Source organism: Orbicella franksi, chromosome 11 (assembly GCF_964199315.1).
Source record: "Orbicella franksi chromosome 11, jaOrbFran1.1, whole genome shotgun sequence".
In the NCBI taxonomy this organism is placed as follows: domain Eukaryota; kingdom Metazoa; phylum Cnidaria; class Anthozoa; order Scleractinia; family Merulinidae; genus Orbicella; species Orbicella franksi.
In genome coordinates this window covers 6,325,637-6,340,091 of record NC_138155.1, presented here as the reverse complement: position 1 = coordinate 6,340,091, position 14,455 = coordinate 6,325,637, and the positions used below count along the sequence as shown (strand labels likewise).

The 14,455-nt window shown below is 35.4% G+C and overlaps 3 protein-coding genes and 1 pseudogene across 5 annotated transcripts; 2 read left to right on the top strand and 2 right to left on the bottom strand.

Annotated features, from left to right (window-relative positions):
- Window positions 1-708: 708 nt before the first annotated feature.
- LOC145502428 (uncharacterized) lies at window positions 709-3,777 on the bottom strand. Of its 3 annotated transcripts, none has more exons than XR_014051321.1 (5): window positions 3,522-3,777; window positions 3,072-3,125; window positions 2,535-2,856; window positions 1,960-2,105; window positions 1,648-1,733 (listed from the first exon to the last, which is right to left on the bottom strand). XR_014051321.1 is itself a non-coding variant. In XM_081481759.1 (5 exons), the coding sequence occupies exons 1-4, from the start codon at window positions 3,775-3,777 to the stop codon at window positions 2,015-2,017; spliced, it is 723 nt and encodes a 240-aa protein (XP_081337885.1). In that variant the 3' UTR covers window positions 1,673-1,733; window positions 1,985-2,014. The 3 variants fall into 3 exon arrangements, 2 of the variants coding, with proteins under 2 accessions (XP_081337884.1, XP_081337885.1); XM_081481759.1 differs by having other exon boundaries at window positions 1,673-1,733; window positions 1,985-2,105; XM_081481758.1 differs by lacking the exons at window positions 2,535-2,856; window positions 3,072-3,125; window positions 3,522-3,777 and having other exon boundaries at window positions 709-1,733; window positions 1,960-2,509.
- Window positions 3,778-3,790: 13 nt separating this feature from the next.
- On the bottom strand, window positions 3,791-6,272 carry LOC145502432 (uncharacterized). Its single transcript, XM_081481762.1, has 5 exons — window positions 5,869-6,272; window positions 5,531-5,578; window positions 5,049-5,219; window positions 4,464-4,628; window positions 3,791-3,878 (listed from the first exon to the last, which is right to left on the bottom strand). The coding sequence occupies exons 1-5, from the start codon at window positions 6,185-6,187 to the stop codon at window positions 3,838-3,840; spliced, it is 744 nt and encodes a 247-aa protein (XP_081337888.1). The 5' UTR covers window positions 6,188-6,272; the 3' UTR covers window positions 3,791-3,837.
- A 1,280-nt stretch (window positions 6,273-7,552) lies between these two features.
- Window positions 7,553-10,687, top strand: LOC145502405 (uncharacterized). The gene is made up of 5 exons (XM_081481725.1): window positions 7,553-7,837; window positions 8,400-8,609; window positions 8,872-9,007; window positions 9,332-9,696; window positions 10,376-10,687. Exons 1-5 carry the CDS (start codon window positions 7,696-7,698, stop codon window positions 10,663-10,665), a joined length of 1,143 nt encoding a protein of 380 aa, XP_081337851.1. The 5' UTR covers window positions 7,553-7,695; the 3' UTR covers window positions 10,666-10,687.
- A 1,506-nt stretch (window positions 10,688-12,193) lies between these two features.
- On the top strand, window positions 12,194-12,839 carry LOC145502440 (uncharacterized; annotated as a pseudogene).
- Window positions 12,840-14,455: the final 1,616 nt, after the last annotated feature.

The following is a 14,455-nucleotide window of genomic DNA, read 5'->3' as shown; positions in this document are numbered from 1 at the left end:
TGCTTGGTTATTGTATGGAAAATTGTTGGATAAAATACTCCAATTTAGTTTGCCATATAAAAAACAACCATGGAAATTTCATTTTCCAATCCTAACATGGAAAATTACATTTCCACAGATAATTTTTTATTTTCCACGTATGTATTTTTGTTCATTAAAAAAACTCCCAATTTCCACGTTTGTATTTTGTATGTAAAATAAATACTCCACATCCATTCCGTTTCCATACTTGGTTCTTGTATGGAAATTTTTTGGATGAAATATTTCACTTTAGTTTTCCATATTTAAAACAAACATGGAAATTTTATTTTCCAATCTTTATTTGGAAAATTGTATTTCCACAGAGAATTTTTTTTTCCAGATATGTATTTTTGTCGATCAAAAAGTAAATACCAAATTTCCACATGTGTATTTTGCATGTAAAATATAAATCCACATCTACTCAGTTTCCATACTTGGTTATGGTATGGAAAATTGTTGGATAAAACACCCAAGTTAAGTTTTCCATAATCAAAACAAACAAGGAAATTTTATTTTCCAGTCTTCACTTGGAAAATTGCAATTCCACAGAGAAATTTATATTTTCCAAGTATGTATTTTTGTTCATCAAGAAAAAAAACTAAATTTACACATGTAATTGACATGATAACATGGAAAATCCTAAATTTCCTTATAGGGGTTTTTGATTGCCAAACTACTGTTGGCATGCAAACTGTATTTCTACAAAGAAACGTTTACTTTCTAAATACACTGTTTTAGAACACTGTACCAATATATTATTGTACTTTGAATTGAAGAAAGAAATTAATATATAAATTAATTATTGAATTCCTCCAAGGAGCTGGCACATCTATAGCTGGAATGAACTATTTAGAATTCTTTTTCTGCTTACCAACTTATGATAAGGCATATCAATGTTAGATTTGTTCTTGCCAGTTTGGACCATGCCATATCCCTGGCAAAATATCAATAATACTTTTGTAGCTTATACTGTCCATAGCTCGTGCACTTGATTCCCTAACCCACAAGTGATTTCTCTCCCAGTGTAAATGCTTCACAAAGAAATATCCTTTCACTCTCTTTTGTTCAGCATCAACCTGTCGAACTTCCGCATGCCATGATTCATCCCGCTCTCCTTTCACACTGACCATGTCACCAGGTTGGGGATAAGCAGGGACAATAACCTTGGGAAGGGGGATGGTTGCTCTGGAATGATCCACAACTGCGCATTTTCCATCAGGTTCCAACCACAACATGATTGGCCTTACAATGTCATTTAAGCCAATACAAGTGCATGTCTGAAAAGGCTTGACATAGATAGTATCACTGAGCTGATGTCTCAATGGATGGCCATCATCATCCAAGATATACTGAAAGGCGTCACAAATAGCAAATGGCGTGAAAAGATTCTCATGTTCCACTAAGTAGAATTTTATGACTTTGAGGCAAATCTCTTGGTTCCCCTGCAAGGCTATGATGTCATCTCCAGTGCGATAAAGAGTTCCTCCTGCACCTTCATTGTGTAATGGTAGATAGGCACTACGGAATGAATGAGCCACCTCAGGAGTTAGAGTTTGATTGTTATAGGCATGAATTGCTATTCCTTGATCTCTTTGCAACTGCTCAATGTTGCCACTTCCAGTGAGTATTCCTTTGTTAGCTCGAGCTTCATCTCTGCCACATGCACATTCTTTAATAAGGTCCTTTGCAGATTCTAGAGAAGAGGCCACCATCTAAAATAAGAAAGTACCTGGTTAAGAAGGTACCTGGTCATTCATTCAAATCTCAAAGGATTTGTAAAGTTTAACCCATATAACTGAAATTAGCTATTTATGATCTTACATGTTTTCTGAACACAAACACACACACACAGCCCCCCCCCCCCCACACACACACACACAAAACAAAAAGCTGTAAAAAGTAGGAACCAGTAAATTTTATGACACTAATAAATAGTACCTTTTGTCTGCTATATTTTCCTGACTTTTCTGTCGTTGCAGCTCTTAATCCCTTGTTACCAAGTCTCCAAATCTGCAGGAACTCTCCACTCCTTGCGTGCGAAAGTTTTTTCTACTCCTTTTCGGTTGCTTGTCTGTTTAACATACCTTACAAGATAATTAAGTAGCACATGAAGATAAACATTCTAGCATTTATTTTAGATTTTCTATGTTTTAGATATTTTGACTGTGTTCTCTGTCGTTAGCAGCCAAATTCTGGAACAGTCACTTCCTAATCACTAATGCAGTACCATGCATTTCAACTCCTTCTGAAAGCTAACTTTGTCCTATAATAATCTTGCATAAATTTGTCTGCATGCTTTTTCACTAATTAAATTTTTTATTCCTTGCTTTCTTCTCAACAGTAGTTTGCTTGAAAAAATTACCAGAAAAGCTACTCTTGAAGTTCGAGTATAAGTGAAGTCTACATGTATGTTTGTGTAATAATCAATTGAAAGTTTTAGGTCCCTTATTATTGTATGCATTTATCTTTGCCAATTTATTGAGGTTAATTTGTAAACTCTATGTTAACTTTACCTTTCAACTGCCTTCTCAAACTGGAAGCACCAAAAGTTATCAGGTGATGAAAACCTTGATATGTCTTCATGTAGATGAGTGAGGCTGTGTAGGGTAATGACACATTCCGAAGGACCATATCTGTCTTCTACAAGGATACAGTGTCTCCAGCTGAGGGCTTTCAGATGTGCAATTGTTTCACTAGTCCAACCATTTCTTCCACAATTGAAAATGAGCTCCACAATACGAGGGATTGGTGCCCACACCTCATATTCTTCTGCAGGAAGAAGTCCTTCCAATACAAACTCTGATGCAGGAAATGCTAGCTTCTGGTACTCCTCAGCTATTGAACAAAATAATGCGAAGATATGATTTTTAATAAAATTTTGCAGCTACACTGTACTGGGCTCAAATTATCTCAAAATACTTATATATACTGGCTTCCCAAGTAAGTCAAGCAGAGTAGCAATATTTTGATATCATACCCCTGACTAAACTAAAAAAACTAAAACTAACTCATTATTATTGTAAACATGCAAGAATGGACAAAAGCTTCACCTTTCCAGAATCCCATCTTTGTTATATCATTTGGGATTCTACTGACTTTGTATCCTGAAAAAAAAGAAGAAGATAAAGATGAAACTTCTGAATGGGAAATCTAAGAAAACAAGTACCAAATGAACAGACTATTGGCTTGGCACCATGAAGGTAATCAAAACAATTAGTATGATCATTGCAGAAATTATTTTATATCAGGGGATGTGGTTTGGTGTTCAAGATGACTGTAACAAAAACAGTAATGAGACCTGCTTTTTAAGGTTTGACATTTAATGCAACAAAGTAAAATTATCTACAGGCTCTGGATTACACTCACTGCTAGGCTCTGATTTATTATTGCCATGTACTACACATCCTGTTTCTAAATTAATGTTTAAAGAAATCACAGATAAACTTGCACTTGTTTTGGTTGTAGCAGATAAAAGACAAAACAAGCAACATAAACTGTACCTTTGGACCATGGCATCCTCTTCAGTCTTTCTCCAAACTCCTCCTTGTCAAGAATACCATTTGATAGCCAGTACTGCACTCTTCTCTTTACAATGTTGAGTGAAACAAGGTGCATGGCATCAAAAACAAGATCCTGTAGTACATCGAAACCATACAATGCATTCAACCTGTGAAGCAGTGATACTCCAAGAAAGCCAATCTCCCTTGAAAGGTTTTCAAACACTGTTTTTCGTTCTTCCTGCTCAACTTCAGTCATTTTTGGAATTTCATCCTTCAAATCCCTTTTCTCCCAAGGGAACCTATAATGCTCCCTAAATCAAGTGTAATAGTAATGTCTCTGATCTGGCAGATAAACTCCTGTAATTGAAATGAAAAAATAAATAATTAGAAATAAAACAACAAGAAATAATAGACAAGATTTACAGCCAATTGAAACTGTTTAAGGCTACACATGTTGTGCTCTTATACACAACATGAAAGGTCATGGTACATATGCTGACAAGTCCAAGATTTTCAATCACTCAGCTGAATGTCTAGGGACAAACATATTTGTACTACGTAGTTGATAGTTCATACTGTACATAGTTATATGATTGTGCGTCACTTCTATGCACAAAGTAACAGCACAAAAATTCACCCTTTATTGCACTTAAATCCTTTCTTTTGGTGAATCTCTTTAGTAACATTAACAGAAAAAATTAAAATAAATTTAATTAATCCTATATTGAAATTAACTTAATAAATTTAAATTTATTGTCACAAAATTAACAATTAGTAACATCAATAATTTACTGTACTATCTATAATCAAAACAGTTGCATTCAACTGAAACATACCACAGTACTGAAAGAAAGTATATCATATCATACTAGTAGAATTCTACAATAACTAATGATTCACAGTTATTACATAGCTGAACACGAGACACCTCAAAGTAATCACCTTCCAACTTGCATCTTCTGCAGTCCTTCTTACCACCAGATGACTTTGATTTGCACACCTCACATTGTGCAGGGTGGTCTCCTGTCCACAATAACAGCAAATGTCGAATAATCATCTTTCCCTCAGAAAAACAATCAACCTTTAATTTATAGTCAACTTCTATACCTAAAAGTAAAAAGTAATTAAAAGTATTTTAGCTTCTAATTTAATTGCCTTAATGTAGATGTTGTGGTTCAAATTTAAACTGGTTTGAAAAATTTCAAACCAAAGATAAATTTAAACCAATGTTTAACTGTTTATTTGAAAAGTTAACATTTTAACACCCTCTAACACAATTTAATAAGGAGTCAAATTGACACAAGTTATCACTTTTTTATATCAATTTAATTGAGAATTAAATATTGACTGAAGAATAATATTGACTAGTAAATACCTTCACTAAAGATCTTTAAGATCAATGGTATTACTTATCTTGATCTATCCCCAAACCCTAATTTTAATTAGTCAAAATGTACAACCTGCACAAAGCCAAATCTTGCTACTTATCTTCCTAATAAAACCATAGTAAATATAAATATAAATAACCTTCAATGAATCCATCTTCAAAGTCTCTTACAAGTGGATCAAGAAAGGGATCCAGGCTAACAGGTCGTGAATCAGGCAATAGGTATGATGGTACAAATCCAACAGTGTACACTTCAACTGTGTGTTGTCTATCTTGCTTTGAAACTGTTGCAACTTGAACATCAATTGTTCCTACAAATATGGCACAAAATAAACAGATGAATAATGTTCCAGTACACTTACCTTTTTAAGGTTAAAACTCATCAGGATAAAAATAAAATGTTAGTGGGAAAGAAATGGTTTTGCTGTTATTGTTTTCTTGTGAAGACTTCTAAAAGCATTCAAAAAGACAATAGACTTTTATTGTAGAATACATGTTGATCTACACTGTACAATGGAATAACTGTATAGGAAACTGTAAGTCCATAAATATAAATAATATTTCAGTGTGTACTTTAATATATATCATGTGTAAACCAACCACTAAAATTGAGAAGCATAACCTGTTGATCTGTGGCTTGATCCAAACAGTTGAAACCCGTCCCAGTGAGCTATTAAACAAACATCAAAAAAATGTAAAGAAAATATTTTAACAATTGTCTAAATGTATACTTAATGTGACAGCTAATTCAAATTATCTTCACTATAGCAAAAAAAGATCACTTTCTGTACTGTTAGGTGACTGCTGTTGGTGGATTGTGACCACAAGTCAGACAGTATTACACTGCCCTTAAGATGTGCCAAATAATTAACCACTGTTTTTACTTTGCCAATTTCAAAAACACAATAACACAAAAACCTTCCCTGAACTTACAACAGTTCTATCTGCACTGTAACTCACCCACAAAAGCAATGTTTCGAGGATCTCCTCTAACATATTTTGCTTGAACATGGAAGGTACTATGACGGCAATCACATCTCACTTTATGGTATCCATCTTCATTTTCATCAGCTGCTAAAACTGTCTCAGCTGAAATTATATTGCTACATCCAGGATACTGACATCGGACCGGCAGGCAATACTCAGTATTGGAATCCCAGAACCATGATAATTCTGCAAATCGCTTCCCATCCCATAGTTCTTTCTTTGTATGCCAGCCTTCATTTCTATTCAGCCAATGTTCTTTTTCTCTCCAGTGTGATAAGAGTTTGTAACACATATCCAGATGTGACACCAGCGCTTAATCTTTCCTTTGAGACCCAAATAATAATAGGGAATGGCACCTTTTTCTCCACAATGGCGGCATAAATCTGACTGAGATTCTAAAATGTCCCAATGTTGTGGATATACATCACTGAAACATATGAAGTACTCTTTAGCATCTTCATAACCTTCTGCAATTAGCATTTGCCTCGCAGCAGTCCAGTTATTGGGCCATTTTTTCTTGACTGTTTCATCATCTTCCCCCAAACCAGCTCCCTTGCAGTACATGTGTCTAGCCATTGTTAATAGCTCCTCAAAGTTTTTCAAAGATCCCTTTGTCTCATGCAAAAGATCAAGTGCTTCAAATATGGCACATACAATGGCATCTCTGAGTTTGTCTTCCAATGTGTCATCCTCAATTACACCTTCTTCAGCTTCCTCTGGATTCCCTCTTAAATTGCTTGAACTATGGGAACCAAACTCTGTATAGGTTCCACTAAAAACAGTGCCATCATAATTGTCAAAGCTACCACAGCCACTTAATGATGAAGAGCATTCATTCCCTTCCACATAATCTTCAGAACAACTTGGAACAGCTGAGTTATCCAGGTGACTTTCAGGGAGACTGGTTTCCGGTAACATTGAACTAATCCCTGAAGCTGGTAATTATATAATAGAAATAGTTAAAAACTAGTTTAGTCTTTGGTTTTCTTTGTGTGAGATTCCTAATAATTATTTGACAGACACAACATCTTTTTCTATTTATATTTTTTATATCCAAAACAAATTTAAACTGCCACCCTGCATGAGGATAGTTGAAGATTTGTCACACCAGTTGCAAAAACTTGGTTAATAAAAAACATGGAAACTACTAGTTGAATAGGGCTGTTTTTACGTTGCTTGTCGTTACGTTTATCAGTAAAGCAGTACTTATTTACCTCCGTTAACCAAAAAATATAGAAACATGTTTCAAATTGTAAGCCTATACCTATTTTATGTCCATAATGTGCACGTCTAGCTAGCTGCTCCGACGGATCGATCGAGAACTCAGTTAATTTGTAGAGGCGTTTCTAAACATTCGACAGTAAAATAAACTTACTGTTTTCTTGTTGCAACAGTCTCAAGGCTGAAAGATGTCTTTCCTGAGTTTTATAATTTACAGGTTTTCCACGGCATTCTTGGCAGGGGCAATGAACATGAACGGAATTTCTTTCAGTACAGAAACACAAAGAAGCGGCTGCAAGATCCGCCATCTTGTCATATGAGCAGTCAGTCCGACAGGACAGCGTCCAACCGGTTTCGTTGGAACCAATCAAATGGACGGAAAGCTTCAGCAACCAATCAGATGGGAGCAGTCTTGGTATAAAGGACTGTGCAACCATTTTCCCGCCCTCTTCGCCGAATTTACGTGCTGAGCTGGGCGGGCGTTGTGAGGGAGCGTGTTCAGATTTATGGCGTCGAAAGGAAAGGCTTTTCGATCCTCGCCTTTATGCAGTCAACAAGCAGGCGATTCTGTTTCTGAGAATGACGAAGAGGTGGAGCAAATTTTATCCCAAAGTCAAAGTAAGAGTCGCAAAAGAAGCGCGCAAGGAGAAGATGATTGCATTTCCACAGAACGAAAGGCGGGAAACAGATGTGTCTTCAACTGAACCCGCGAACATTGTTGGTAAGTTTTATATGGTCTGTTTTCGCTTCTAATCTACCGACGATTTCGCAGAAGTGAAACCCAAGTTAAATGCTTAAGTGGCAGGCCAAAAAAATTGTTCTGTAGTATTTTTTCGTGCGTTTACTTGGATGGAATGCGAAATTAAATCGAATTGCAAAATGGGGGATTCGCTTGATAATATAAATATCTTCGAATTTAATTTAAACCGACAAAGTCCAACATCACTTCCCACTTTTCAAGTCGAAGCTTGCTTTTATTAAATGTTAGAGTAAGATAGCATATTATAGACCAAAGTCTAGGAAGCGGCTACGATCAGTGAATAAATTTGAAGTACTTTTTATGAACTCGTTGCGTTCCATCCTGTTTCTCAGCTACCTCCAACTCACTTGTTCGAGCTGTTTTTCTCGGAAGAATTTTCTAATCACAGTCTGTTTATTAATGCATTTGTTCATAACAATGCAAGTTGAGAATGGTTAGTTTAAACTTAGAATTATGCAAGAATTATTCTCGTAAGTTTCTTCCATTTCTGTGGAACTAGTTATGATACTTTTTTTATTTGCAGGCTGGACACCAGAACAAGTAAAAACGTGGATTTGTAGTTTTTTTGGCGAGTCTGTTGGTCAAAAATTTGTTGAAGAAGAGATAGATGGAAAAGCATTATTAAGCAAACGCCTGGAAGAGGATACGACACTTGAAAAACTAGGGGTGACTACAATTGGGAAGAAAGAACGCTTCTCAAGGGAGCTCATGGCTATTAAACCTGTTGTGAATGGTAAATATTCTTCCTTGGCCAAGTTCTTTCCAAACCTATTATTTAACTCTAGTTTTAACGAGAGCATTGCCAAGATTAGGCCATCCTCAAGAAATTTTGGGGAGTGGGGGAGACGGGTCAAATCGTTGCAGTAATCTAAATTTTTCTGCATTACGTGTATGAGGTATTCTTCTTCATCACACAGAGTATAAAATCACTCTTACAACTGGAAACCACATGTAATCTCAGAACTGTCAATATTATTTGATTGCTTTTTTTCTAGATACCTCCCACCCTTTTGGTAGTGGTCACAAAAGAAAGAAGATTGAAAGATCATCATTCAAGGATTATGACAGGCTGCTTACAACAGAAGAAAGACAGTACTTAAATTGCAAGGAAAAGAGCATTTACAATACAAAGTAGGTATTAATCTAAAAAGTAATGCAAAGTCTTCTGTGTGCCATTCTGGTAGTTAACCTAAGGATCATGTTTACATAATTTTTATCTTGTGCTTTTATGAAACTAACTTGATTACTTGTAATGCCAAGAGCTTCTCACCACTTGGAACATTACACAAAGATGAAAATTTAAGATGATTTTATGTTATGAGTTGAATTTCTCTTCCAAATTGTTATAGTAACACTTGATGGTCAACTTAAGTTCTGATGACTTTGTGGTCCTGTGTCTAACAGAAAAAATATAATAAGATCAAACAGTTGTTAATAAATAATTTCCTTTACCAGGAAAAAAAAGATTACAAAGGAAGTAGAGAAAAGATGGTCACATGGAAGTACCTTACCAGTTTATAGAAATAAGGCAGATGCTATCCAAGTAGACAAGTTTGTGGCAAAATTGGTCGAAGATGACACTCATCTTTTTCCAGAGTGTGGATTAGGTAAAGAAGCAGTCCTGGAAACAGTTTTAAAGAAAATCAGGGAGCAGAGATGCCATCACAAAGAATTACCCCTTACCAGAGAAGAAGTGCTGTCAACAGACAGTGCATCTGAGTCAACCGAGTCAGCCGGGTCCAGTAGTGGAAGTCCTAGTCCACCCAGATATGCATCTCAGTTGCAACGTGTGAAAACGTACAACCTTTATTTTGATGAAGGTGAGGGAATTACAGAAGTTATTGCTGCCAATAAATATTGACTTCCAGTTTTTTTGTTCCATGATCTTGAGAACCAAAAAACTATACTTAAATGTAGCTTATGAGACAAAGCAAGGCTAATTTTGTTATGTTTTCAAACCTCAATGTGGGATGGGTTTGTAAAACATGATTTCATTATAATTGTATTTAGTTTAGAGTATGGAGTGCCAGAAAATGTCCATGTAAGGTCATTGGAAATTCTAGTGGGGAAGGGGGGGGGGGGGGGGATCTTAATAGCCAAAATTTTTAAAGGAAAGTTTGATGTATGAACTGGAATTTCTGTTGGGGTTTGGAAATTCAAACCTAAAAACCTTCCCTGAGAGAGGAATGGATATTTCCTGGAACACCACACTAATGACAATAATTATATTTTGCTGCCAAGAATGCATTCTTAAAGGTCAGAACAGACAAGGGGACTTGTCGCAGCGACTTGTCTTGGTTAGGTAACAAATTAAGATAAAGAAGGATTTATTTGCCTATGCTTGGTTACAAAATGTATTTTTAATGCTATTGGTCTGTTTGTAAAAAAGGGGCCTATCCATTGTTCTCAATTAACATTTAAATGGTCAAGTGGCCTGGTTTGAATGTATACTATGTGAATATAGCCTTTCTTTTAACATTTTGTTTATTTTTATCCTAGACATGACTCAGACCACAGCAGATTTAATTGTCATGGTGGTTCTAGGAAAACCATCCATAAAAGAAGTGAAGATGGATCAATTACAAAAGATGAAAAAAATCTTCAACCTTGGCCTTTTACGAGGCAAGGACAAGATGACACACATTAGAGCAATTGCAAATTTACTCCGCAAGGAGGGCTATATTACCATACATGACTCTAAGGAGGAAGATCAGGGATCACTGACTCGTGATGATGTTAAAGTAGTCAAGGAGATTATTCTGGAAGAGTCTACAGCAAAGGACTCTTAATTTCTGAGTATGTACTTAACTGGATGTTTAAGTAGACTTGCCATAACAAGTAGGTGGTATTGTGTACCAATTCCACAACACACTTTTGCAAGGCCAGATAGTTTACTGTTGAAATTTACGGTTCAAGTGTTCTTAGCAGTATTTTCTTAAAATATATGCTGGATGTATTCTATGTTTAAATAGTCTTGCAGCTACAAGTTGGTGAAAATGTTCACATTCTGTAAGATTTCTGTGAAGCAGGGTACTCCTTCGAGACCAGAGAGTTAACTGTTGAATTTGAAGCTGAAAGTGCATTAGCGGGGCTTAAAAGTATAAAATATATATCTATTTTTATATTCCCATGTTTGTCTGAAAACATTTCCAGTTTAGCCAAAGCTGGACCAATAAAATAAAAAATAAGAGCATGACATATACTTTTGGGCCCCAGCAGAAGCACCCCGAAACTGTTAATAATTATCATTATTCTAAGCATACTGTCAGTTCAGATTTGTAATTTATCACTGACAAAGATTATAATCAAGGCATAAAATTGAGTGAATCCTTTTTAAAGAACAAAAGGCTTTACCTGTATTAATAGCTATGTTTTTTTTCCACAATGCAATAGAGAGCATTCTATTTGAGGATAGTTCTTTCTTTTTTAGTTTTTTTTGCTACTGTCTTTTATGGTACATCAAGTGTGGACAGTTTTTAACTTCATGATGTATCTGTAAGCCCAGTTCAAAATAACTTAGTAGTGAAAGGCAGAAGTCTTTTAACTTTGTACTTCTTTACCTGAAACAAACAACGCTGTCACATGCATAAGCATGTAGCAGTTCAGTTGTAGTTATTGTCAGCAACTTTGTAATTTAATTAATCTAATTGTTAATTTGCATCAATTTTATTGACTTAGATGCAAAAACAGATGATATTTTTGTAGTAACAATAAAAAATTACCAGAGAGTATGCTAAAATTAAGCTCTATCTGTTTAGTTTTCACCTCTGTAAGATAAATTACATTACACTGGTCTTGACCCAACAAATGGACAGCTGGGGTGTTGCACATATATTAATTGCTAAATTGTGTGCAGCTGTGGTGTAGATATCGATTGGCTATTAAAATTTCCCAGGCGGGAAGGCTGCAAATCCCAAAACAGAAAACTCCAAAAACCAAGTTTGGTATGTTGAATACCAACCCTGGAATTACATTAATTTCCATTATGGTTTTCCATTTTTCCAAAATAGGGAAAGTGGTTAGAAACCAAATTTGTTTAGATACAAATCCAAACATGTATTTAGTAGCAAATTCTAGTGTGGTTTTCTTACTTTACACAGTGGGTTCTGTTAAAATCCAGGTATGGGAAAAGAAAATCCATGTTTGGGAAAAGGAAAATCCCAGTATGTTGACCTGTTGCCATAAAATCCACATGAGGTTTTGTTTATTTCCAAGTATGATGTTCTCGCACAAATTTCGGAAATCCATGTTTGGTATCTTGAGAATCCAAATTGGTATTCGGACGAAATCCATGTTTGGAAAACTTGTACTATTTCCATGTTTGGAAAATATTCAATTTCCACACAAATTCCATACAATATCCATACAAAATTCCAATTGGGAAATTTGCCAATTTTTCCAGTGGAAGCGAAACAAACAAAGATGGCGGACATGGCTGACAAGACTGCAGAGTCTTTATATCGAATCGAATGTTCGCTCGACGAAACACAACAGTACTTGAGAAGGGATTGCTTAGAGATCACTGGTGTCCCGAAAACTAGTCTTGATAACCCTATACTACGACGAATATGCTCACAGGCTTCCAGACTCGAAAAATGTAAAAAATCGAATGATTGTTAAATTTCTCCAAAGGGACAAGAGAGAAGAAGTATTTAAGAAACGCAAACATTTTGTTGGAAAGAATATTCGACATTTGCCTTCTTTACAAACTGAAATAGGCGAATCCATCTCTCGAAGTAACAAGATCTACATAAACGAATCCTTGACCGGCTACCGTAAAAGGCTCTTTGGACGAATCAAGGAATACAAGAGGAAGAACAATGTCAAGTTCCTGTGGACCAGTAATGGCAAGATCATGCTGAAAGTTAGTGAAACGTCTGCCACAGAAGCTTTTACTACGCATGAGGAATTTGAGGACTACCTCGACCAGATAAGCAATACTTAGAAAATAATCTCTTAATGTACCGCTCTAAATTGTCAAATTCTATGTCGTAAACACTCTGCAATTTCTTCCCTTCTATAATTTAGACGACAGGGAATTTAGCTTTGCTATTAGTAATTGGTCTAGGAATATAAATCAATTAATCGAGCTTTCTACCAACTTTCTACCAAATCCAGATAAAAATGATGAAGCTGACCCTGATTTAATGTTTATAAATACTCAGTCTGAGTACTATGATATCCCTAAGCTTGATAATATCCTATGTAACGCTCAAGGTAAAGGTATTTCTCTTTTCCATTGTAATATTAGAAGTTTACCAAAAAACTTGACCTTACTGAATGACATGCTATACTCTATTGATTCAAGGCCAGACATAATTGCTGTCACAGAAATCAGACTAAATCCTAATTCGATCTCAAATGTAGACCTATCAAATTACAATTTTTTTCATAGTGATTCACCAAAACTTGCAGGAGGCACAGCTATTTATGTCAATGATGCTCTTAAAACTATCCCCAGGCCTGACTTGATAATAGATCTTTCATCAGTAGAATCCTGTTGGGTTGAAATTGACCCTGGTAACAATAAGAAGCATATTATGATTGGCTGCATTTATAAGCACCCATCTGCAATGTGGATGAATTCACATCGATACTCAATGAATTTCTGCAAGAATTAAATATGAACAGATATGAAGTATATATGTTAGGGGATATGAATATTGACCTTTTAAAACATCACACACACCTGCAAACAGGTAGATACCTTGACATGATTTATTCCCACAATCTATTACCAGTCATAACAAAACCCACTAGAATCACCAGTCATACTGCAACCTTAATTGATCATATTTATACAAATACAGTTAACAGGTTGATCTCAGGGGTTATAGCCGTTGATATCTCAGATCATTTACCAATTTTCTGCACAGTCGAAACATCACTTAGAAAACAAAATGGGCAACTTTACTTCAGAGACTACAGTAAGTTCAACCCTGAATCATATCTTCAAGACATCAGTGCTGTGGATTGGAATTTCATCTGTGGTAAATGTAATAATTTGCATGAAACAACAGCTAGAACTATTAATACACTCAAATCAATTGTCAATAAGCATGCACCCCTAAAACAAGTGTCTAGAAATAAACAAAAGCAATTAAGAAAACTTTGGATCTCAAAGGGAATGCTCAAATCCATTAAAACTAAACATGCTATGTACAAAACCCATTATCTATCCAATGACCCAGTCAAAATTTGTGAATTTAAAAAATACTCAAATAGATTAAACCATCTTAAAAACATTAATAAGAAAGCCTATTTTTGTAAAAAAATTGACTTATGAAAAAATAACTTAAAGGCTACATGGAAAATAATTGGTAATTTAATTAAAAGGAAAACAAAGGGACAGACCTCACCTCAAAGAATAGTAAGGAACAACAAGACTTTCACTAGTAATGAAGATATTGCTGATCAGTTTAATAAACATTTTGTCAATGTTGGCCCAAGGTTGGCCAGCAGAATTGAAGATAGCTTTGAAAACCCTACACAATATATCCCGTCATCTCCAGATATTGGTTTTGTTATGTCCACTGTTACAGAAACCCAGGTTTCAAACTTGTTTAAGACATTAGATAA

Coding starts and splice junctions, on each gene's coding strand:
- LOC145502432 (XM_081481762.1), bottom strand. CDS start 6,187: ATGTGTTACAAACTCTTATCACACTGGAGAGAAAAAGAACATTGGCTG. Junction 4,629..5,048: donor TGAAGATGGATTCATTGAAG/GTTATTTATATT, acceptor TTTTACTTTTAG/GTATAGAAGTTGACTATAAA. Junction 3,879..4,463: donor CAGAAGATGCAAGTTGGAAG/GTGATTACTTTG, acceptor TTTCAATTACAG/GAGTTTATCTGCCAGATCAG.
- LOC145502405 (XM_081481725.1), top strand. CDS start 7,696: ATGACGAAGAGGTGGAGCAAATTTTATCCCAAAGTCAAAGTAAGAGTC. Junction 7,838..8,399: donor TGAACCCGCGAACATTGTTG/GTAAGTTTTATA, acceptor TTTTATTTGCAG/GCTGGACACCAGAACAAGTA. Junction 9,697..10,375: donor CAACCTTTATTTTGATGAAG/GTGAGGGAATTA, acceptor TTTTTATCCTAG/ACATGACTCAGACCACAGCA.
- LOC145502428 (XM_081481758.1), bottom strand. CDS start 1,733: ATGGTGGCCTCTTCTCTAGAATCTGCAAAGGACCTTATTAAAGAATGT.